At 32.8% G+C, this 25,000-nt stretch overlaps 1 protein-coding gene across 2 annotated transcripts in view; it reads left to right on the forward strand.

Moving 5' to 3' along the window:
• Positions 1–2,350: 2,350 nt before the first annotated feature.
• LOC133182065 (zinc finger protein basonuclin-2-like) overlaps positions 2,351–25,000 on the forward strand; it is a 39,862-nt gene continuing 17,212 nt past the window's right edge. Inside the window, exons 1-3 of one of the 2 annotated variants that reach the window (XM_061316777.1) lie at positions 2,351–2,454; positions 4,674–4,865; positions 11,944–12,046. In XM_061316777.1, coding sequence (XP_061172761.1) covers positions 4,851–4,865; positions 11,944–12,046 — 118 coding nt within the window. In that variant the 5' untranslated portion in view covers positions 2,351–2,454; positions 4,674–4,850. Of the gene's footprint in view, positions 2,455–4,673; positions 4,866–11,943; positions 12,047–24,076; positions 24,238–25,000 lie in introns of those variants that run through there. The other variant, XM_061316779.1, reaches the window with a different exon arrangement.

Genomic DNA, 25,000 nt, shown 5'->3' on the forward strand with positions numbered 1-25,000 from the left:
TAATTTCATAAAACTAAAACATAAAACAAGTCAAGAAACTTGTCACCCAAAGCAACCTGACTCCACTTTCCTGAATATTGCCATCAATAAAGCTTGACTTAAAGCAGCTCTTAATGTCCTCATCAATACTTAGTCACACGTATGTAAACTTTGGGACAATTTCTCCCCAGTGTACACATCCTTTTTTGTTGGACCGCTGAGCCAAGAAAATTACGATCAATTTGTTTAAATGCAGTTGACACCGAGTATTGATGTGACACAACTGTTAAAAGTGTTGTGTTCAAACATTTCATTGATCATATTATTGGTATTCCCTTTGCATGCATTGTGGACAATAATGGGACATTTTACTCTGTCAACTTAAAGTACGCATTAAATTGGGAGCACACATTTTTTGTGTATTCATTGATGTTTAAAAAGCTATTTGACTTTATATATGTTCCCAGGTGTTTTCTTATGAAATGTTTAGTAGCTTTTATCTGCTCCAAAGTTTTCTCCATTGAGAGATGTAGTAAGGTACGTGGGCTTTGATGTAAGAAAAATTACTTTTTTTTTTGCAAGTTTAACATAATATATTTTGTTTGAATGATAATAATGCAGTGATTAGAGAAAATTGTCCAATTTTTGATGAACTTTTTTTGTGCTTGAAATGGGATAAGTTAAATTTTATTTGAAATAAAAGAGAAAATAAAAGAATGACAGGAAAAAATCAATCACAAGAAAAGTTCAACCAGTAAAGGTCATATCCAATACTGAAATTCAGCAGATTATCGTAAGTTGACTTGGAAAATCTTGCTAATCTAACGGTTATTTTTAAGGTAACTGATTAAATCATAGAATTTAATGATCAATGAAAAATATTGGTTTAATGCTTAATTGATTGGCTAAATTATCTGTAAAATAACCAAGCAATTAAATAGGAGTGAGAGAAACTCGCATGATTGTCTCTGATTGATTAAAGTGAAGTCAGCTTAAGAATATTAGAGAGATCAGGACAGGCTTTGACAGAGAACGAAACAAGGAGGGCTATTTCTCATTGTCTCCTTACAAACCTATAGGGCGCCACGAATGGGAGGTTTTAGTAGACAAAAGCTGCATTGCAAAAAAAAAAAAATTAATAATAATAATAATAAAATTTAAAAAAAAAATTAAAATTCATTTTATTTTAACCCCTTCCCGTTTTTTAGTACGTTATGTTAATAAATCATGGGCCCACATTGTTTTTTAAAGAGTTACCTTGTATAACTGTGCAGGATAAAGCTAAGTCTAATGATTATCACTTGACAGACCTGGAGAGTAAAAAGGAGTATATGTAATTTATTTTTGTTGTGCTCTCAATAAGTGATAATGAGAAATAATGCAATTAACATATCTTTACTTACCATTATCCTAGAGATAATAAATTGAGAGGCATAATGAGTTTTACACCAGGATGCTAATCTGTCATTTCTATCTGGTGATCAGATTCATACATACACTCAACACTGGTGCTGGAAAATCGCCTTTCATCTTATCATCAGCAAGGGCTACTGAAGAGAAGACGGAAATTTCATATAAATTCTCCACTATCATCTTCTCTTAACCAAGACTTAACCAAGAATCTAATGATTGTCTCCTTGCAAAAATGCTCTGCCATAAATTATCATGTTACCTTATTATAATGATTATAACTTTTAATTTGTATGAAACTGTGTTTGGTTAAACATTTTTTGGCAATACTTAAAATTTATTTTTTTAAGAAGTTTTACTTTTAAGTGCAAGTTTATTTCTTGATAAACTTTATTGTATTGGATAAGAAAGGTTCTTTTTTTTTTTTAATTATTAACAGTCATGTGGAATTTGTTTTACTATGAGTAATGAATACCACAGTAAGTAAACCAGTCATCATGCAACACAGTACCAAGATGTGGTCACTTTATTATGTTCAGAGTTAACCAATCAAAGACATCACATGGGAACAAATTAGAACCTCCCTGTCCAGTGTTCCTTTCCTTTAGTGTACCTCATGGTGAGTCCCTGGAGGGAATGCTCTGGGTGGTAGCATTGACATAAACACCTCAATAAACATAACACACAATATCTGTACCTAAAACCCAGTATCAAGATCCCAGACATCCCATGGGGAAAGAGGAGGACCTTTATCAGTATACAGTTACTTAGCATACCTATAGGTCCCCCTCTGTTGGCCCCAGGTCCTGTCCCTAGGGTGACCTACTGGGTTGTAACAGGATCATCTCTGTGGGTTGATATGTTACAGATTTTCCCTGTCTCCATCACTTGACCAGTACTGTGGAATACAGATGTAGAGGACTAGGAAGCTGCTTTGGTTCTTCTTTCAGTGATTGACTATTTTGAGACAAGGAACCTTTTTTATGTGTGCACAAACAGACAAACAGTCACCACATCTTTGTCCTTGACAGTCACTATTCAAGGACAACCTGCAGGTTGTATACAGTAAGTAGATTATATTATTTAATTTTCCATGAACATTTTTTGAAATGTGATCAATTTTTGGTAATATTCAATACTAAATATTAAGGTTTTGTCTTGCTGTGAAATAAATCTTTTTATTTTTCCTTTTTAACTTGAAATGTAATTAAAAAGTAATTTTGCCTTTGATTTGTAAAACCATTCTTTACCATGCCCCCATGAGACCATTGCAGGAGAAAGTCTGATCAAAGAGACAGAGTTAATCAAATCAGTATGGATTTGATAGGAAAGACATGACAATTTGACTTATCACAAGACAATTCGTGACAGATGTCCTACACAGGTAGATCACAGCTCCAAATTACCTTCCTACTCATTCATTATTGATATTTAATTAGGTTACATTCTGAACAATGACTCAATAATTAATCAGAAAAGAAAATTGTTTTATGGTGAAGATGTCTCCTTTATCCATATTAAAACATTATGGCGTGCAAAATGTGACAATTTTTATTGGCCAATCCAATCTTGCAGTGGATCAGATGTCTTTGGGAATGGAAACATCTTCTAGTCCATTGATCAATATTGTCTTTTTTACTGTTTTTATGTTTGTGATATTTTTTTCCAAAACATTTTTGTTAGGGAAATGCTGATTAGAGAACTAGTTGTTACAGTTTGTTTTTGCAGGGAAATTTTTGCGATATGGTTGCTTTAGACTTTTTTTTTTACCTTAGGTGCTGGAATGTGATAAATGTCAATTGACAATGGTAAAAAGGAAAAAAATTGATCTTTGATCCAGGTTTATTACACGCTAATTGAATAACTGTTGATCTTTTTATTGTCCCATTTCAACAACCTATAAATTATTCAGGAGGTCCAAATGATATGCTTTCTGCTCATTCCTAAAAGAATAAAATTGGCAAAATTCAAATCTAAAGTCTAAAATGTCTTCAACATTCTCTGAAATGCAATATGGGAAAAAAATTGGAGCATCTTGAATATTAGTTGTAGCATATTGAATTGGACAGCAATGTTAGAATTGGGTAAATTATGACATTTTTTTGGCTTCAGTGCTGCAAGCAATTTAATTAAGGGCCTGTTGAATAATTAATTTTTGCTAAGACAAGTGTTGTTTGTAAAGTGTCATGCAGGTTGTAATTTTGGTTGGAAGTGGTGTTGATCACTTGTTCTTAGGTCCCCTGAGTGTTATCCAAAAGGGTCATAGAAATGGTGAATAGAATAGTAATGTCCATCTGGACAGAACAGGACAATAAAGCTGGCCAGACCCCTCTGTCAAGGACACAAGCTAATTGGGCCAAAATATTTAGCTAGAAAATGGCCTTTTACATACTATTGGTATTCACATGCCAAGATTCTCATATATATTCTGCATTAATATATATATAAATATATATGTATTTTTTTTGAATAAAATATCAGATGTGTACATGTATTGCAGAATTCTGTACACTTCATATCCTGAAGTTTTTGACATGTCTCGTTATTTGCACTAAGAACTTTTTCCCCATGATATTTCTCCCCATCTCCCCTTTAATTTAATTTGAAGAGAAACCTTTTCCTGCTCTTCATAGTTTGTTTGCTTGTCTAAGTGTAATTACCTTCAGTAACTGACCACCTTGAATATTTGGCTATTACTTTCCCTCCAGCCTTCCTCAATCATTGGGCAATATGAACAACCTGCATGCTATACATCACTGTCTTTTTCAAAATGCAACACAACTAAAAACAAGCTTTAGGATAAGTGAACCCTTAGCAAAATGAAAAAATCATGCAGTCTGTGTCAATTTTTTTTTTTACATCATTAGTTGACCAGATTTATTCAATTATGATACGTACCTTTGCTATTTCAAAAGTACAAGCTTTTACCCTTACCAGTTTACTTTGCAATGTCTTTGTCTGGAAAAACTTTTAAAGCCACATTTGTGACAAATATCTTTCAGTATTGTGGTTAGACAATTGTTGTGTTCTTCTTTGAAATATTAAGTTGCTGATAGTGATTTCCTGCCATTAGAGACAAGCGAAACAACTGCATCCAAGCATACACATCCACCAAATGCGCCACAGCACTTCTAAACTTTGACTGGTTTTAACCTCTTGAAAAGTCGCAAACTGATGCTGGCTTGTTTATGTTGGAGATAAATTGACAGTAAGGAACATCTTGTTCCTCTGTCAGCTGTGATGCCAGCTAGCCTAAATTTGGGGTGTTTTTGGTTCCTTTCCAGAAAGTCGTCTGCTGTGTAACCATCCCTTGCTCTCCACACAGATAGCCAGAAAAAATACTGCTGTGACTTCTTCTTCACATAGCCACGACCAGAGACGAGGAAACATCCTAAGGAATTCTGGGACATTTTGGACAGTCCTTAAGGAGGACACTTTGTTATGGTTGTTGTCTTCAGATAATGAAACCCTTGGAGGTAAGGGAGATATTTTTTGTAATTAGAAAAGGAAATTTTTAAAGTCATCAAAAATTTTAAGTGTCACAACTTTTTTTTTTAAGATTTATTTAAATGTAAATCTTTTAGTTAATTTTGTGAAATTTATTGAAAGAGAAGTATTTTTTTTAAGAAACTTTACTGAACTTGTATGAATTTACTTAAATGACCATGTTGTCAATGATAAGAGGGTAATTAATTTCCGCTGACATATATCACATTGAGGATTCCAACTCTCACATTAAGTAATTTCAGCAATTAGGTCCATGGTTCTCAAAAATATAAAAATAAGATTTTTTATACAGGAAGGTAAGAAAAAAATGAAGATCTGATCAAACAAAACAGATGTTGATGTATGACATTGGGGCTTCCTCCCATTGGTAGATTCTGTGATGGAATGTTCTATTTATAGCCCATCCGGCTCTTCTTCATTCACAAAGGAAAACGGTACATCCTTAGAGGGCTTACTAAGGGGCATATCATTTTTATGAATGAAAATTTATCATTTCAAGTTCAAAACAGTTTTTGAGAGAAATTAACTTTTTTGTTCATTTTATTTTACACTTAAAGAGAATTATTATTATTTGTTGAAATTATAATTAGCCTTTGAAGTGTTTGGATGAAATTTAAAAGAACTTGAACAATAACAAGTGTAATGTTGTCCCTAATGGTTTAAAGTTGATGGCTCAGAAGATTGTTAATGAGGGCTTAATAGGACACCCTGCTAAATGCTGGAGCAGGTTAAATAGGAACGTAACAGTTTCTGGATGGAGTTTAATGTCATGTTCAAAAAAAAAAATTGTTACCCCAAGGGAAGATGTATTAAATTTCAATTATCTGATCTACTGACTTATAAAGATAATTTCTTTAAATTTCCAATTTTTCAATGATCTTTCCTAATAGTTGATTTATTTTGGGATGTAAAGGAGAACATTAAAAAGTAATTTCTGTAAGTGTGTCAGGGGGCTTAACAAAGAATTTCCTAATCTGTCACATGGTGCTGAAAATAATAGCTTCCAAAGTAAATTAAACCAAAGGTTTTGTTGCAAAGGATCACTTGAATCTCATCTGACACACTGTTGTGGTTTGGTTTGAGATTATAGTATGTCATTTTCTTCCCATCGAAAAAATTACTTCAGCTGATGACACATTGAGTTATGTGACGTCTTTGAGATTTTTTGTCTTATCTCTGTAGATTGCCTCTGAAATGTAATTCCCTCACTCATTTCTATCTTGGTGTTAATGACATTTCCAAAAAAGAGATAAAAACCTAAGATCTCAATATTGTCTTTATGTCACAAGGCACATTCCTCGTTCTAAGCTTTTAATTTGTGGGTAATCCCAGGACAGTTTCAAATTTGTGACTCTATGGTGCTGACAGAATAAGGGGGGACCCTAGGGATATTAAATCGAGAATATGAAACTTTTAAATAACATTTAAAACACTCAAAAGAACCTCTTCCCTGTCACATAGATTAATCGCCTACGGAAATCAATTCCTACAAATCATATTGGCCCATGTTGGTTTCCAGAAATATGACAGATCGCAAGAGGGGAGATTTGGGAAGGACAATGAGACTGAGAATGCTATTGAATCTAGTTGCCATCCTTGATAGAAGGAGAGGGTAGAAATCTATGTCCTGGTCACCAAACAAGTTGATGATTTAGCGCAAAATCAATGTCACTGAATAGCTTAATTCTACGGCACTGGGGACATTGAATGGATTGGTATTGGAATCATTGGGGGACGTATAATTGTACTGTATGACAAATCTATCAGGGCACTTAGCGACAATAATCCCTCAAAAATGCTTCATTCACTACTGAGTTTATTTTGGGATTGATTTACAGGGTGTATAAAGTGATTAAATCAAGACCATTGATATCAAGTAAAGAGTGGATCAAATTAAAGTGACAATTTTTAATTTCTGCTTGCTGTCACAGGTTTTATTCCTTTGAAAACAGCATTTTATTAAAAATTACATCCAGACATCAGTGGAAGAAAAAAGCTATCTCTGATTGAAATTCATGAAAAAAATCTATGTTATTAAATCTATGAATTTTAATTTGGGTCATGGCAAGAGATTGAATATTCTTAATCTACATTTTCTGTGAAAAATAAAACAATTGGAAGCTCAAAAAAAATTTATTTTTGGAATAAGTAAAGAAATTGTTAAGGGTAATTAGTGTATCCTTTCATTATAATTCTGATGGTTACAAAAAAAGGGTTTTATTTATAGGCTGTGAGGGTCCTATCTTTTAATGTAATTCTACCAGCTCCTTTCCCTTTGATGTGTGAGATTTGTGTAGATCAGCACAAAGACAGGCTACCTAAATCTGTGATAACATTTGATCTGGTCCCAGGGTTATGTTACAAAATATGTTGTGAAAATTTTGGTATCTGTTTTATAAATCAGCATAAAAAAGGGAATCTGGAGAATGTATGGTAGATAGAAAATGTATTCAAAACTAGGGGAGATAATTCTTAAGCCATTAGGGAGATTAAACTCAGTAAACTACAGAGTTATGTTACATGAAAAAGTCATTATATATTAGTTATGTTGAGAAAGAATATTTTGGGAAAAAAAATAGATTTTAGAACAATTGGAGGCCTTCACTAGAAAGTTAAAAGTTTAAAACAATTAAACGGAGGATAAAACTATGAGAAACATTAAATGACAAAAGAGCACGTAGATATTGGCGAAAGCAGGGTTCCCAATTTCCTTTAGCTGGAGTCTATTACTCTAACAACGTGAGGGTAATTAGCAGGTATCTTCTTCACCTGAGACTTGTGCTGGATTTCATTTTATCTTGTGTCCCGAACTTTTCAGTTTTATTGAAAACACCAATTCTCTGACGCATATTGCCATGCCAACAGATGATTTCAATAAAACACAATGATACATGTTTTTGATTCCATTTCAAGTTTGGCTGAAAAATCATCTCTCTGAGACAGAGCTGACGGTGTACTACTAATTATTCAAAGATTTGAAACCCTGCAATTTGGGTGATTATGCATAGTGGATCCTGATTGATTGTAAAGGGAAAAAAGCTAAAGTGCTAGAGCGAGACCTGTTCCCCCTATATTGCAGGTCATTGTGTCAAAGAACATTCAAAAGATGAAAAGAGAGAACATCAAAACTTTTCTAAGAAGTTGATGGCAACACTCCCTAGACTGCCGTTTTTGTAAAGATTTCAATAGATATTATCCTGGTTGATGAAATTGGCGGAATATGAAAGAGTAAGAGGCAAAGACTAGATAGAACTAATGATGAAAATTAAACTGTCGTATAAAATTTTGTATGATACCACAGATGAAAAGACCATGCTTATTGGTAACACACGCCATCAAGAAAAGTTTCACTGAGGCTCTAAAATTAAGTCTCATCATTAGCCAGGACATTTTTTCACTTGAAAAATGAAAGTTACGTGCACAAGTTAACTCGTTATATCTTTGTGTATAATTTCGTAAAAATAGTTAAGATAATGTACTTCTGTTGTCATCAACAAACATAACTCTTATAATGCGTAAACCAAGTCAGCAGTGGTAGATAATCCTTTGATGAAAATGGAGATCATCGGGAAAAAAATTATTGTTACATAAGAAATAATGTCAAGAAAATTATCTTCTCAATTTTATTTGAAACTTTTAAGATCTAATACTTGTATGCAAAGTGCCAAAATTGTTTCTAAAAGAAAACATACCCCTCATGAGATTCAAAGCAATATATTACCATGCTGATTGATTTACAGTGGAAACTCCCAATATATTTAAAACCAAGATTAGTAATAAATAGATTAAAAATAGTCCGAGGAAATGTCCTCCAGATAAATTAATATAGTATCTTGGCTGATATTTGACAAATCTGAGCATACAATGCCAAAAATAACTTAAGAGATAGCTGAATCTGAAGATTGTGCATTTTCTTGCCAAAGTCTAATTGAAATTGATTGTCACAAGAGAGACTCATTTTAGGCAAACATCTCATTTATTTTCAATGAAAAAGTCTGGAAAACTAAGCAAAGTGTCATATCAGTGATATCATTGTGCATTTCATTGCAACTTCTCATACGACACCAAATTCGTGGTAATTGGGTTCGCTTGTACAATATTGATGTAACATTGCGTGTGTAAGGACATCAGTGAGTTTTTATCGGATGTCTCTGATTGGTCATAAAAGAAGCCTCAAGTCAGAGAAAACTACGGAGAGCTCCTATGATATACTGACGATTCCTCTGCTCCATGGTCTCGTTTGCCAAAATACAGACCTATCCTCCTCATAAGGAAAAATTAGCCCAAAGCCTTTGACACATTTCCTTTCTTGGAATGATAAATAATGCTATTTCCTGATATATAATAGAGACCTCAGAGGCAAGATTTTGTAATATTAAATTGTGAATTTCTGACGTATAGTGTATCTAGGTGGAGTTTTGTCACACAATTGGTAGACAATTTGCTTTAATATTGCATAACTATGGTAAAGTCCCTCAGATTGGTAGCCACTGCATGCAGTCATTAAGTATATAGTTTATTTTCCTATGGGGGAACAGTTACATATCTTAGAACCAGTATTATTACGTTTACTATCTTACTGACTTTATTGTACATTAATTTATTTAGGATTAACTTGATTGTTTAATGTCTTCTCAACAACCCAAAAAGAGGGAAAAACAAAAAATAAAATTAAAAGTCGATAAAAGAAACATTAAAGTAAGATAAAAAAAAAAAGCATTTCACTGTTAAAGTAGAAATTAAAATTACATAAAAAGGACAATTCTATGTAGGAGAATGAAACTTTAAAACAAACTGAGGAGGTCTTTGTTCTTGTCATTGACAATGATTATCCCCCTTAGAGGAGCAAAGTTACACCCTCCTTTTGCCCCAGTGTGCCATATGAGATCTAGTCTTTGAGAGGAAGAGAGGAGATAATTATGTGACTACTCCACATTAATATAAAATTAATGAGGTCTCGTGCTTCACCCCCACAGCTGTTGGGGGTTTTTGCAGGAGGAAATACAATATGGCTAACTCCTGCATCCCTTTCTTAAGGAGTCCCATAAAACACAACTTCCTGCAAATTACAAAAACAGTTTCTTGGTGGAAGGTAATTATTTAATTGTGATATAGAATTAGGCACTGGTATGAAGAAAGTTTAAAAAACACAAATTGATTACAGTGGAAATCTTAATTATTCAGAGTAACACTACTTTCATAATGTGATGTGAAAGCTCCCCCATTTTTTTTGGTTTTTAACCCATAAATTCTTGACAGTACTACTGCCTAAAAGTATTTCTTCAGAATCCCAACTGTCACTCCCAATCTTCAAACATTCCTCTAAATAAATCCTGCAAAGTTTCAATCACAGAGAATTCAGAGGTGCGTTTTGTGTAGGTAGAAAATTGAAATCTGGCAAATTGAAGCCGAACACTGGGGGGCATGTGTGCAAGGACATGGTGCCAAATTTGACCTCATTTAAGAAGTCTTGGAGGAAAGACATTACTTGCCAATTTAAAAATAATTTTTCCCAAAGTAAAAAAAAAATTACCATTTTTAACTGCAGTTTTAAAGCTAGCTTAAGAATTATTGATAATTTGAAATGAATTTCAGTCAATTATTTAGATTCAATTCCAATTTACCAATTGACACTACTTTGAAAAAAATTTTTTTTTTTTTTTGGGTTGCGCTGAAGAGGGATGTTTGATTTTAATTTTCTTTGGAGTAATTCAAAACTTCTGGAATTAATTGAAGGAAATAAATTTATACAACTGTGTAGGGACCATGATTGTCAACCCTAACAACTAATTAAGGGGGTCTCTTGACAAGAAGATGTAACTAAGCCCATATTCTTTAATTATTTCAAGAGAAAAAATGTCAACATATTGGGAAATGACGATAGAAAAATTGAAGTTATTTGATCCAGTTTAAATTGCAGACAGCTTTGTTTCATCAATTGTTAATGCTATGCCTTCTGTATGCCAGTTTGACTGCTTAAGCCTGCCTAAATCATTGCGATAATTTATTCCAAATCCATCAATTCCATTGGACTAGGAGGTTCCATTCAACATCTTAAATGTTTTTTCTATAATATTAACAAAGTGTGCTGGAATATGAGCTCAAGATGCGTAAAGATCAAAACTTAAGAAAAACTAAAGAAAAAAGAAATTATATTCATAGAGTGGAGATAAAACATGAGAGTTTGAGTGGAAATTGCATCAGGGGGAACACAATTGGTTTCTTCACATCATTTGATAACCTGAGACTCTTAATTGAATCACACCACTACACAAAACCAAAGACATGAAAATGTGTAATTTTTGCAAGCGATTCCCAATAGAAGGCTACTCTACCAGCAGAAAACACGGAACATGTGTTTTATCAATTTTGAAGAGCAGGGTGATTTCTGTGATGGCACAAGTCAATTCGTTAATCACATCCGTTAAGTGCCCGCCTTCTATGCAGCTTTGCTCAAATGCTGTGCAACAATTGTCTTTCAGTAATGGTCCGAGAAAGTGATTGTGTCTCAATGGACTAGAGGAATGTAGCTACATGTAACCAATAATAATAGTGACTTGACAAAATGAATTCATGCTGATTTAAAAGTTAAAATCTTGTAGGAAAAAAAATTCCTGACAAAATACTTCAATTTAACAAACTTTTTTCTTTAAAAAAGAGAAAGGTAGATTGAAAAGGACACAAGTTGTGAAACTTTGTTGTGTTTAATGAATTCTGATAACTGTCCATGGAGTGGACAATGTAGGTTTCCAAGGTTGTGGTGTGTATTACTTCCAGGACAAAAATAAAAAACTTTGTCATCCAGTTACCATGGATACTAGCTGTTTACCTAACACCTCACTTGACCTGTCAAAAACCAGAAAGTTTTTGTCTGTCTCATCTTTACTGGACTTGTCTCAAAATGAAAAACCCAAACCAATCCCTAGTGTGTCAGAGCTCAGTAATGGCCCTGCCAGTGGAGCTCTGGACCTGTCTAAAACTGACCAGTATCGACACATGTTGAACTTCATCAATAATAAGTCACCAATTACACGGCTTTGTTTTCAGGCTATCCGCTGCACTTTTCCAAATTGTACCTGTGAGTGTTTTTCACCTGGCAAAGTTCACCTCCGTTCCTGTGAAGGCTGCAAACATGGATGGGTAGCTCACGGTAGGACTTATACAAAGATAAATCATTTTGTTCATTTTACACCTTGCAAGAGGGTTTCAGTAGTTTCTGTTCTAGAACTCAACAAGCAGTTAATGTATTTTATTTCTTGTGTGTAATATTTTTTTATTGGACAAGTTTTATCCCATTTCTAAAAATAATTATTGAAACCCTTCAGCATGAGTTAGTAGGTACAGTGTCATTTTAGAGTGATGCATGAAGAAAAAGTTAAAATATCCTGATTATATAATTATGTACTATTGATAATAAAAAATGAAATTATATACTGTGACAATTTGCATGCACAGTTCAGGTGCCTATGTTTTTGTTTTACATGAAAGTAAAATATACTCAAAAATCATAACTTTTGAAAATAAAAATTGTTGTAAATTCAGTACCGGTAAATGAAATCTTTTTAGAACATGCATTAATGGAATAACCAATTTTGAAGTATGATATTTTCAGTTATGATTATGAGCTTAAAACACAAGATTAAAAAAAAAGAAGAGTTGATTATATACAATTTACTTTTTTTGGGTCAAATGAATTATTGGTTAAATATGAAATATTTTCTTTGTATCTTGCAAAAGACATTCAATATTTTGTCAGTTCTTTAGAAAGTAAAAGAGAAATATTTAACAATTCCTTGTAAGTTGACTGACTTTATAAACCTTTGATACTAGAGGGTCTTTAGAACAGAGTAGCTCTTTGGGGATGTTTCTATAGAATCGGTAAGTGTATTAAGAATTAGCTGATTGTAGAAGATTTCAGTGGTGAACTTGGAAAAAAAAATTTGTATGTTGAATTGTGAGAATTTTGTTATTCACAATTGCAGGAGTAGAACAATATAGTAGACTAATAGTTTACATGTACCAGTAAGTAAAAACAGACAAACACCTTAAAGATGTTTTGTTGTTTTCCTACTTATTTTTACTCCCTACCCTTTTTTTATTCATTAAATACCAAGGTATTTCTCTTTAATACAATAAATATTTAACATAAATTAAAACCCACACAAACTATCAAGTAAACAATATAGAGATCAATAGCCATTTTTCCCCTTTAGTAAATTAAAAAAAAAATAATTTTGTTAGTCTGTATGAAGTACTTGCACACAAATTTGAAAGAAACTTTGAAATATTATGTTGGGAATTATTTTAAATATCGAATATCAAATTTTGATTTGATGGCATATTACTTCTATTATTTCAGAAAAATGTTTGAAGAAAAAAAAAATACAATGTACATATTAATAATTTTAGTATTTCTCCTTTAAACAAAAAAAATTTCTTATAATCTCACCAAATTTGAATTCTTTGAAAGAATATTTTTATAGCTACAATTATTGAAGTTCAAAGTTGCAGCAATGCATGAAATTCCCTTATGATGATTCTGACATCTGTAAACAACACATCCTTTTGATCCACCACGGGCTTAATCTGGGTGGTGACATGAATAATAGATGCAATTTAGAGTAATTTGAAAAATGTTGTTTGGAAATCCTAGTACAAAGCAATTGATTTCTCTAAATGAAGTGTCTGAATAAAGGATTTGTCAAATCCTACCCTATGTGACAATCTGATACAGGTAATTCCATATCAAATTCAATCACTTCAATTACTGATCAGTCGCACGCGTCTGCTTCAGTCCGTAATTCAATTAAAAAGATACAATCCTGTCAGTGCAACCTGTAATGACAATTTCATTGAATTTTTGATAAAGATCAGTTATTTCTTCTTTTTTTTAATTTTAGTCTCAGTCCAGATTTTGTATCACATACTCTGCAGAATTTAAAATTGAAAAAATTCAGCCAATTTGGTATTTCATTCAAAAAAGAATTTCCAGTTAAACAGGGAAAGGGATTTTTGTCAAGTGTAAGAGATGACGTTACAATGCCTGACAAAGGAACATTGACCAGAGTAGAGATGTCTGCTTTGCCAGTTATGCTAATAAAGTTGTGCAGATTAAGTGGAATATACATAGGCTTTTCAATAAGTAAAACAGAAGATGTCTGCAGGCATTAAGTGTGCCGTTTATGACAATTTAGACCTGGTCCACCATGGGATAGAGAGTAACTTGGGCTAATTAGATTAACCAATCAGAGCCACATGATACACAGTCATCAAAGACTCTCCCGTCACTATTGGTGTCTGTCATGCAAAAAATGAAAAATTATCGCAAAATTGGAAGCGTCTCCTCCTTAATTAGGGTAAAGGAGGGGAACGACTCCTGCCTAAAGTGATCGAGAACACAGTTTTTATGAGGAAAGGTCCCTCATTGTTCTTTTTTAAAGCCATAAAAAAGTAAAGGTTAAATGGATATCAGCTATAAAGTTGGTTGAACTAGGGCTTCAAGCTATTGTCAAAGGCAGTGCCATTAGTGTGTTCTTCATTAAGTGTTACAAGTAGCTTGATTCAAAGAAAAAGTTATTTGTGCACAATTCTTTTGAATTCTTAAACAGAAATTTATGGGTAAAGACCACTACTCCAGTTTGAAATTTATCATAATTTTTTTAAGGTTACCTGAGTCATATAGGTGACCATCACCTTGAATTCCAGTCCTTTGCTATATTGCATCGTTAGTTACTTTTTAAACATTCATCTTTCACTTCTTTTTTGAATTGGCTGTTTAAAGGGGGAGGAAATAAGCACCGCCCTCAATTTTACCTGGTCTGTGAACCCCTGTCAATCAGATGAAATTAAGCCTGAGATTGGATACTGAAAATTGATTGACATCTTGTTACCTGCCGTTGTGTATATCTTGTATACCTTGGCTGGGGATCGTACCGATCATTGAATTAACATTCAGTCTTTGATGCCTACCGCATATAATTTATAACATCGTGATAAAGAAGCAGCCAGAGCTAATTTTTTTTAACTTTATGATAAAGTAATTAGCCATATATAATTTATATTTAATAAGTCTGTCAAATAATTAAATAAATGAAAAAGAAAATCAGTCATATATCTATTTAAATTGTAATAAAGAAAGGGGGGTTCATTTCACTATACAATCTATAATGCAGTATAGATTATCCAAATTTACACGTACATCGATTTTACTTAAAACAGAAAATACCTAACTACATTGGAAGCATCGTGTAATTTAATAAAATAATAATTCCTTTTAATTTTATAATTATGAGATAGTCATATTGTCCAAGTTAAAAATTTTAAGACGTGTAATATTTCTTCGAGACATGGTGATGAAAGTTACGGTAAAATAACCAGTTTTAAAGAGAACTAAGCATTATTATAAAAGCTGTCATTGCATATACAAGTTATGTTTAGAATTATGTATCCCGAGGAAAAAAGTAGGATAAAGTGATTATATTCCCGTTTCGTCTTCCTGTCGGAGAAACAATACGCGGATGCCTTGACCATTTTTAACATGCATGCGTCATGGGTTAATCACATACGAATTATACAAAAAAAAATATTTATCTAATTTATTACATATTTTCTAAAAAATTTAGCCTTCAAACAGGATTTCTAAGTTTTAGAGACTTAATTATTCAGGACTGCGCTTTTTTCTACTTTCGTTTTGTGAATGACTATTTCCCTCGGTGTCGCAAGCTTACTACCAAAGATTTGAAATTTATTAAAGCACAAAATTAATCTAAAATTGTCTCCTTTATTCAAACATATTTTAAAAAAAGAATTGAACTAAAGGATTCAGTCTACATAAAAAAATTAGCATGTTTTATTTCATAAATTTGACGATCAACAATTTCGATTGACCAACATGCGAAGTTAAACTATGTCTTAGGAAAACATTTACAGGTAATATATACAGGTAACATTCTGTGTATATAGGTAGGTATACACAAGCCAGCTTGGTAGCCTCGGGGCTTCACAGCCGTTTCAATTAAGCTCCACCCCACTCCAAACTTACCTGAGGAAAACCGACCGGTTGAAAACCTCGGCCTTTAAGTACCTTATATACTCGCCTATAAGTCCTGACCTGACTGTTAACCTAGTTCGCCCAAAAGGCAACCTGGTGATGAGTTTGATTTGTCAATATTATTTGTATAAATTTAGTTAAAAAAATTAGAGGGATTGAACCACTAAAATACCAGTCTTTTTATAACTCGCGTATAAGTCGGATAATGAGTTATTGATCAAAGTTTAATCCCAAAAAACCGACTTATAGGCGAGTATATACGGTAAATTTAATTCAACCAATTTTAGTTTGCAGCATCTTTGGTTGAAGGGGAACAAAAAATCTGAATTTCATGGTTACTATCCCCTGGGGACTGAGGGGTAGGTTCAAAATCATCAAAATTCATGCAATCTTACTGATGGGCTCTAACAGGTAAACTAGCTGTTTGCATGATGATTATGAGAAGAGCTAGCCCTCTACCTAAATTGTGACATTAATGTCCCCTTGATCCATGTTCAAGACCTAGGTTGGAGCTAATTATACTTTTATATATCTTTAAAAATCTTATTTATCCTGAACATTTAGCAGTCAAATTGTATATCTGAAGACAATAAGCTGTGATCTCTTTACCAAGTAAACTGTGAAATTTGTGTCCCAAGCTCTGGGTCCAGGATGGGACTAAATTGATCATATACGAGGTTTGTTCCGTAGAATTCGTGGACAGTGACATTTTTGTCAAACTGAATGTTCCTAGATATACTTATTTTATGCCAAAATATTTGTTATGAAAATCCAAGTCAGAATAGTTTGGTTTTGATTATTTAAATTTAATTTTTTTTGTATGAAATACAGTCTTTAAATGTCGCAGATAATGCGCAGAGCCCAGGGTTAAAATGCCATATTTTTTAAAATAAGCTTTCAAATTAAAATGACTATTTTCTTCATAAAACTAGTCAAAGATTAATAAAAAATTAAATGTTTTGCAAATAAAGCGACTGTCATTTTCTGATATCTTTCTGATATCTGACAGATGGTGAAAATATTAAGAAAACCTTGCAAGAAAAATATTTTTAAAAAAAATTGACGGAAAAGGCTACGTTGACCATGTGAATGGAACAGCGTCCAGTCATAAAATTATGTTTTAATAAGGTTGAATCAACATCAGAGACGAAATAGTTATTCAAACAACTGGAAATTATTGGAATATATTTAGCTCATTGATTTTAAATTGGTATATATATATATGTTTTTTTAACAGTGTGTACAATTTGTGAGACACTACAAGAAGTGGAACACTGTTTACTTAAAATTGATAAAAATAGGATATCCCAACCCAATTCATGACTGTTATAAATCTAGCGCAACATCAAATGGGCTATGTATACAAAGTGTTTATACTAATGAAGCTCATATATTTTCCTGTAGTATTTTGAATTTTAAAAATTTATTCAATTATAGTCTTTATATAAATATTAATGCAAACACTTGGTAGAGTGGGATAATAAAGAAAAAAATAGTATTTCTCCATGAATATTTCATAAAAATTTAAAATTAATATTTTTGACATTTTCATGAAACTTGCTTTACGTCAGACTGTGCCGTGTGGCTTGAATATACCAAGAATTTACACCTATGACATTCATAAAATAGTGTATATTGTTTTAATTTTTATACTTTTACTAATTCATGGTCTATATTGAAACATTATTGTATGCGTTTGGCAGTGTAGTCATTATTATGAAAATTTTAGTATTTGTCTACGAACTTTATGGACAACCATCGTATTCAAAATTTTATCTTAAAAAAATCCTTCCGTCTCCTGAGCATCTAGGTGACAAGCTTCATGAATATGATAATTGTACAGATGTGATTCTAGAAATTTGTGAGAGTGCAGGGCTAACTCTCCCGCTACTACATGTATCCCGTGGGGGATTCGTTGACATCTCTAGTATCCAGTAATATCTATAATTTAACATGATGATGCCCATGCAAAGTAATTTTTTAATGGATGTTTCATAAGTGTTCAAAGGATTGCTGAGCATCTTTTAACAGAAAAGCACTGCATGAAAACAAGTATCCAATCAACACCAATAATTTGCTCAATTTGATATAATTCAGTTTGTTTTGTCCTTATTGTAACATTTTTTCACACATTTTACAGCAATATTTGAAAACAAGAAGTTTAACTTATTTCTGTTATTTACCCTTAAAGCTAGATTTTTGGACACATTGTTCCCAAAATTAACTAATAAATTTTTTGGTAATGATATATAAATATTTTTGGTGTTGATAAAAAAAAATCCTGGTACTGCTGTATTGATTTTCATTGTGCAAAACTAACACTGAGAGAGAGATGTGCTACTCAGGTGACTGTCAAGGCCCATAGATATCTTGTTAATTATATAGAGGTTAATAATGGGTAGATTATTTTAGCCAGTTTTCCAATACAATTTATTTTATGAAATCATTATTTTCATTTAAATGACAATTTTTAACACCCCCCAACACCCCCACCCCCACCCCCTGCCATTCTCCACAGGCATAAAAATGAAAACAGTAAAACTTTAGTAGTACATTTGTAATGTAAATTGTGAAAATTCTCATAGGTCAAAATCCAAATAAAAAAGAAGGGAAAGGACATTATATTTTTCAAGTCTAAACAACAAACATGAAATGCTGTTTTTCCATCATGTATCACTCCTGCATCATATATAATAATTACTCTTTGAGACAATAATATAACACTTGTTAGCACTTCCTACAACTGTCTTATAAGCAGAGGTCAATGGCAGTTCTTATTTTATCAATTAGGTAGCTCCTTATTTTGCATATAACTGTAGTGTGTTACAATGAACATAGTATTAATTAATGCCTACCCAATCCGTAGACAGTCATAATTAACTGTTACTTGATGATGTAACCCCATGATACCTAATGAAATGTATAGTTGACTTAAAAAATGTCACCAAATAAGGCAAACTTCATAATTAGATTTTAAGCAAACTGTGGAAGACCTTTTTGAATTGGTCTATGTAGGTTGATTCATAGATTTTTTTTTTTAGTATTCTGAAAGTCAGTGAATGAATTTAATACTAGTATTCTCAAAAAGAAATCTTTAAACAAGGTCTTCATAGACTGAACTTATGTATACCCTAAAATCTCGGAATTAGCCAGGTTGATTTTTTTTCTGATATAATTTTTTTGAAAACCAATTTTTAAGATACTTGTAAGAAAGAAATTTCATCATAATGTCACAGTTGATATTGAATTAAATATTTGTTAATAAATTATTTTTGATTAGCGCGCATTGCTATTCAAACATAGCGCTGTCTGTGTGAATGAGTGCCATGTGTGAATGTTTTGTTTTGTCACGTGATATTTCTATTTTTAGCTTACAAACTGACCAGGTACACGAATACGACCAGTGGACCAATGACAGACCACTATTTGATAATTAATATGCACATATACTAACTTTGTGCACTACATAAGCGCTTATCCCGCCAAATAAAATAACTATTAGATTTCTACCTTTATGGTGTAAGAGGTCCAACCCTTCATATTACTTTTGAAATCATCGACTTTCACTATGCCTTAATAATTATGTTTCATATTTTATAATACTGGAAACCTGGTAAGATTTATTTCTAATGATGTAAATACTTATTAAGCCAATTTTGATAATAAGTAATTTATCTTTATTGGCAGCGACGTAAATTCTCGTGTAATTTGTAACTTTGTTTAATGTGCCGTATTTGTCTCTTGTTCATATGTGTGTGTTGTGAGTGTGTTTTCTATGTTTTCTTGGTTTCATTTCTTTTGTTATCCTCATTAAAACTTCATAAACCCGAAACCAGTGTTATATTCTTCAACGATGACCCTGTGACAATAATACAATATTACTTACCTTATAAGGTTAAGAAATATGACCAGAGAGGGTAAAAAGAAAAAAAGTAAAGAAAAGAAGGGGGAAAAAATAACAAAAACAAATTAAACAAAAAAGGAACAATATTATAATAGCATTAATCATTGTTGAGCTTAATTAAAGTGTCCCTAAACTAAGTTGAACAAATTCAGTGGACAATTATAGACTCATTGAAAAAAAGTTTACTTGCATTTCTTTCCTAACTTTTGTACAAAAGCACATTTTCTTGGTGACTTTTATGGTAACTTTGACAAATGAAGATAGTTAAATTGCATTCTTATTGAAGTAATATAATGATGACATCTTTGTACATGCTGCTAAAAATCAAATCTTATAAACGGAATATGTGTGGGGTATCATATGATTATTGAGTGGGTCTTGTTAGTCAGTATGATGAATCTTCTGAAGGCTGTCAGACCAGTGATAAGAGACAAATTTGAAATTGTCATAAAATCAGCCGACAGGGCTCTCAAATGACAGTAGATAATGTCATATGGGAGAATGGTCACCCCCTGGAAAAATCAATCCGTGGGGAAAGTAATGGCCCAGGACAAACCAGAGAAGCAGCTAGTCCTATCTGAAGTGATGAGATCGGGTTTTGTTTTTCCAAAACAGACAGAGAAACCCTATACATCATTTCCTCCACTCATCTCCATTCTGTGGTGATAAGAAGGGAAGGGGTCACAAAATTCCAGTGACACTGTATGTTTGTTTGCCGTGTATCTGTTAATCAGCTGTCCTGGAGTCAGCCTGCCAAGAACAGCGACATCACAAAGGTTCAGCCACAGAAACCTTATCAAATGAAATTGGAGGGGTTTTTTGGGAGCTCTGTGTTTTATTTCACTTCTTTACGTTTGTCAATTTAATTTGATACAGATTTGATTTACAAGTTGTTTCATAATTAAAGTACATTGAGCATGCAGACATTGCGTTTTACTGAAATCTTGAGCAATTTGCTTGTTATATTGGGAATTTGAAACTGAAACAGAAATGTGTTGGTCTGTATTGTTAGATTTCCATTCTAAAATTTGATTGAGAAAAACCACAACTTTTTAATTTGAAAAATTATCATAATTTCAAGTAAAGATATGTGATGGCATTTTGTTTATCTATTCTAGATGCTGACTTCCGTTTGTTAAATTTTGTATTGGATTTTTTTTTCTTTCAAAACAGGTCAAAAAAATTTTGAATAATTAAATTCCCAATGTCAAGTTTGTTTGATCAAGTTTGTTCTGTTGGGTCTCTCAGCCATTATACAACTTCATTGGGTGATTACAGGTTTTTGTATCTCATCAATTAAATAAGGCCCCCCTTCATTGATTGTTCTGCATACACCAGGACAATATAAACGTGTAAGACTAGGGGACAATCTTAATTTGCTTTGTCATAAACAAGACACAAATGTAATTCTTATAGATTTTTCTCATTTGTTTGCCTTATTAAACAATGGGACACTGAAAAAGTTGCTGCAGAATGAAATTAGAAAACCCAATGAAGAATTATTGCAGAGTTTTTCATTTCACCCTGTGACAATTTGACGTCACTTGACAAAAAGCATTTCCGAGTCCTTTTGGTGTCTCTATGGTGGGTTTATTTAATTTCCGTTGTTCAATAATACTAATTTTCACAAACAGAATGGGGGTCTTGAAAATTGTCTGTCAACATGATTTAACTTTCTAACTTAATTTTTAAACAGTCTTGAAAAAGTAGATGCTTGAACCTCATCCATTTTGTGTCTCAGGATGGAAGTGAAAGGAGGGTAATTTTGTTCCCATGAAGGTTTGTCACATCTGGTTTTCAGCAGAAGTAGGAGAGCGTCTCCTGCTGGGATAATGACCCTGTCCCCTTCTGGGTTACACCAAGTGGAGACATAAAAAAAAGTTTGTCAAAGCCTTCTCTTTGGTGAGAAAGTTGTTCTGAATTATTATCACATGGCCCATAGGGATTTGCCACTTGATCAAATCACTGACATTACATGCTTACAAGAACAAAGTTGGTGAGTTTTGGTGACAAGTGGATTTGTACAATTCTAATGACGAATATATGCATAATGAATAATTTGCAGGAATTTTATGTTAGGAAAATTTAGAGAACTGAAACAACAAAAACTCATTATCAAAATGTTTTGATACTTGTGCATTTATGGCTTAGTTCTGGTCATGCAAAGGACAAGCTATCAAAATAGGTCAAAATGTCACATGTTTGATTTAAGCCAGGGAGCAAAAAACTTAACTTGCATCAACAGGGAACTAAATCATGTCTGCAATATGGCCCTATTTGAGCTGTTGGACATAGATAAAGTGACCAAGTCGTTGACTCAAAAACAGCCTGCAGTGGGAGTACTTAGGTACTCAGCATGAGAGATAGTCATTTTTCCCAGATTGATGTCATAGTGGGAACGCTGCTGAGGAAGTTTGTCAACTCATGGGTGGCTCACAAACATATGTCTATGATGACCTGTGGTTCCATCTCTATGGAAGTGCCACAAGATAAAACAGATTAGGTCCATCATAACTGGCTCCATATGGATAATAAGACTGGTTTAAAGGATACTTTTGTTAGACTTTTGAGTATTAATAGGAATTTTCAAAACTTATATGTTGTGAGAAGAAGAAGGGGGGGGGGGGGGGGAATGGGCGGAGGAGAGCTTGTAAATTTGCCTATAAATATTTGTATTAATTATTAAAAATTATTAACAAAACTTTTTGATCTACAAATGGGTATTAATGCAACTTGTTACATGGTCATAACACTTGCTTTCAATAACAAGTCTTGAGATAGGATTCTTTAATATTTTTTTAGTACTTTAATTCAATATAGTACTTTAATTTCAAGACTCGATATAGCCATGCATTTTATCAAAGTTTCTCATAAATATATAAACTACTAGTCAGATAATTGTAATTGTTCAATTATTTTGAGTAAAAAAAAGGCTTATATTAAAGCATAAATTCAGAGATGGTACCTATATACTTGACATTTTAGACAAGCTACCTAAGGATCGACTCAAATCTTTGTAATCAGCTCCTTTAGTATTCTCATGCAATTCTAACAATAATAAACATCCTAATACATATCACTATCAGTCTATCATCTAATTAGTAGCAGGAGAGGCTAGAGTCAACCTTTTTTTTTTTTTTTTTTTATTGAAAATTATCTTCTAAATGGATTTGAACTATAAAAGCATGGAGACAAATATATTTACTCACAGAATTACATAAGCATGAAATACTATGTTTTTTTGTTAGATCCTTCACCTGGAATTGTTGTGTATATTGACAAGAAGATGAACTTGAAGTTGTTAATTAGTATCTAATCACAATAATTAACAGCCATAAGTCTGTGAATTAGCAGCAGGATGGGGAGTGTGCCAGCAGTCACTTCTCAGGATATGTCCAAAGGGCTTGTCAATTTGTGTGTATATACCTATATCAGATATATACTAAGTGTATATTTTTGTGTGTATGTAAACAGAAGCACAGAACAGTGACAGTAATCTGTAAAACAAACAATGTCACTCCTGTATGTATTTGTTTCTGCCTGCTGAGAAAAAAGTGTTTTTGGCAGGTCCCACCTTACTTTTTCTTGAAGTATCAAAAAAGATGTTTGTGTCAGATACCACATGCTTGACGCTGATAAAATTATACGGTCCCATAATGTAAGACGCTGTGTCACATGAATCAAAATGTTCTTTGTTGAAGGGCTGCTGGAAGTTTCAGCTGTACACATTACTGCATGAACTGTTTGGAATTGATTCAACTGTGTAGCTTAACTGTCACCTTAAAGCTGAATATCTGACTTCTTATGAAATCTTTTGATCCACCTATTTTTATTTTAAAGTATGCTTTTTTTTAAAAAAGTTTTGAAACTAATATAAACTTTTTTTTCACACATTCAGTCTTCTTGAAAGAATATCAAAACTATATTCACATAGTTATGAAATAATAATTCAAAATGAGTTTTATAATTAAATTTTTTTTTAACTTATCTAGTTATATGCACGCACATAAACCATAAATATTAAATAAAGAAGCTTTTTAACTGCCATATCTGTCACCATTTTGGAGTAAATGTGAAACAGGATCTGGGTGTCAAAGACTCTGCTCCAAGTTTCCCAGCCCTCTGATGAGAACCACATGGCTCCTGTAGATAGAGCCCTCTCTTTCTGTGGTAATCTAGACTTATTTGTCCAGAGATTACTAGATAAGGGGGACCTGGGGGTGACACTGTCAAGGCTTGTGAGCCCGTCACAGTAGGGGGACATTGTGTTCCTTGCAGCTCCCCATTCCCCATGCAGTCACTCTCATTTCAGTTGCTGATGAAGCAGCAGAGCCATATGTTTTTATTTCACAGGCATTTTTCTTCTTTTTTCTTAGGAGACACTTCTGTAAGTATACAATTTTCTCCCTCTGTTTTTTTCAGCATCTTTAATATAGAGGCAAACAGTTTTGAGGTTTCAAGAAACTTTGTGAAATTTGCAAGGGTTTTGTAAAGTGTTTTATTTAACACAAAAAAAAAAGGTTTTAGCTTTTGGAATTTTGTGATATTATTGTACGTGTTCTATTAATGAACATTGAATTGTTAGAATTAGGATTGTTTAGTCCGAGGATTACAATTCGAGACAATCTGACTGTTGGTTATATATGTGAGAATCAGGTGTCCCCCTTAGAGGGATTCTAATTGTCAATCTCTGTCATTTGGACTGCCTCCAGGACTAGGGGGACACATGGATGGGAAACAGTACACTACATATTTAACAAATTGTCACGCTGGTCGATACTTTAATCATTCAGCATCGTCCTCGTGGCTAGAGACTGTCAATAAACATTGTACATAGTTGACATACATGTGACAACTATGACTGTCATGGGGCGAAACTTGAGGAATTCCAAAGACAATCCAAATTAAATCAAGGACAAACTGCAGCCATTCCATGGCAATCACAATACCTCCCACTTCCATACTCTGTTGTTATTGCTGTATTATAATTTTCAAATGCAAAATCTTTTTTTCATAATTAATAAAAAAACGACAATATACAACTAAAAGGTTAAATGTCAGTGACTCTTAATTCATGTAAAAAATGTCAATGACTCTTAATTCATAGTGAATCATTAGTATTTGAACATTTTTTAAGGTGCATTTCATTT

The sequence above is a fragment of the Saccostrea echinata genome, unplaced genomic scaffold (genome assembly GCF_033153115.1).
Source record: "Saccostrea echinata isolate AGI-Se365-2 ecotype Australia unplaced genomic scaffold, CSIRO_AGI_Sech_v1 ptg000009l, whole genome shotgun sequence".
Taxonomy (NCBI): Eukaryota; Metazoa; Mollusca; class Bivalvia; order Ostreida; family Ostreidae; genus Saccostrea; species Saccostrea echinata.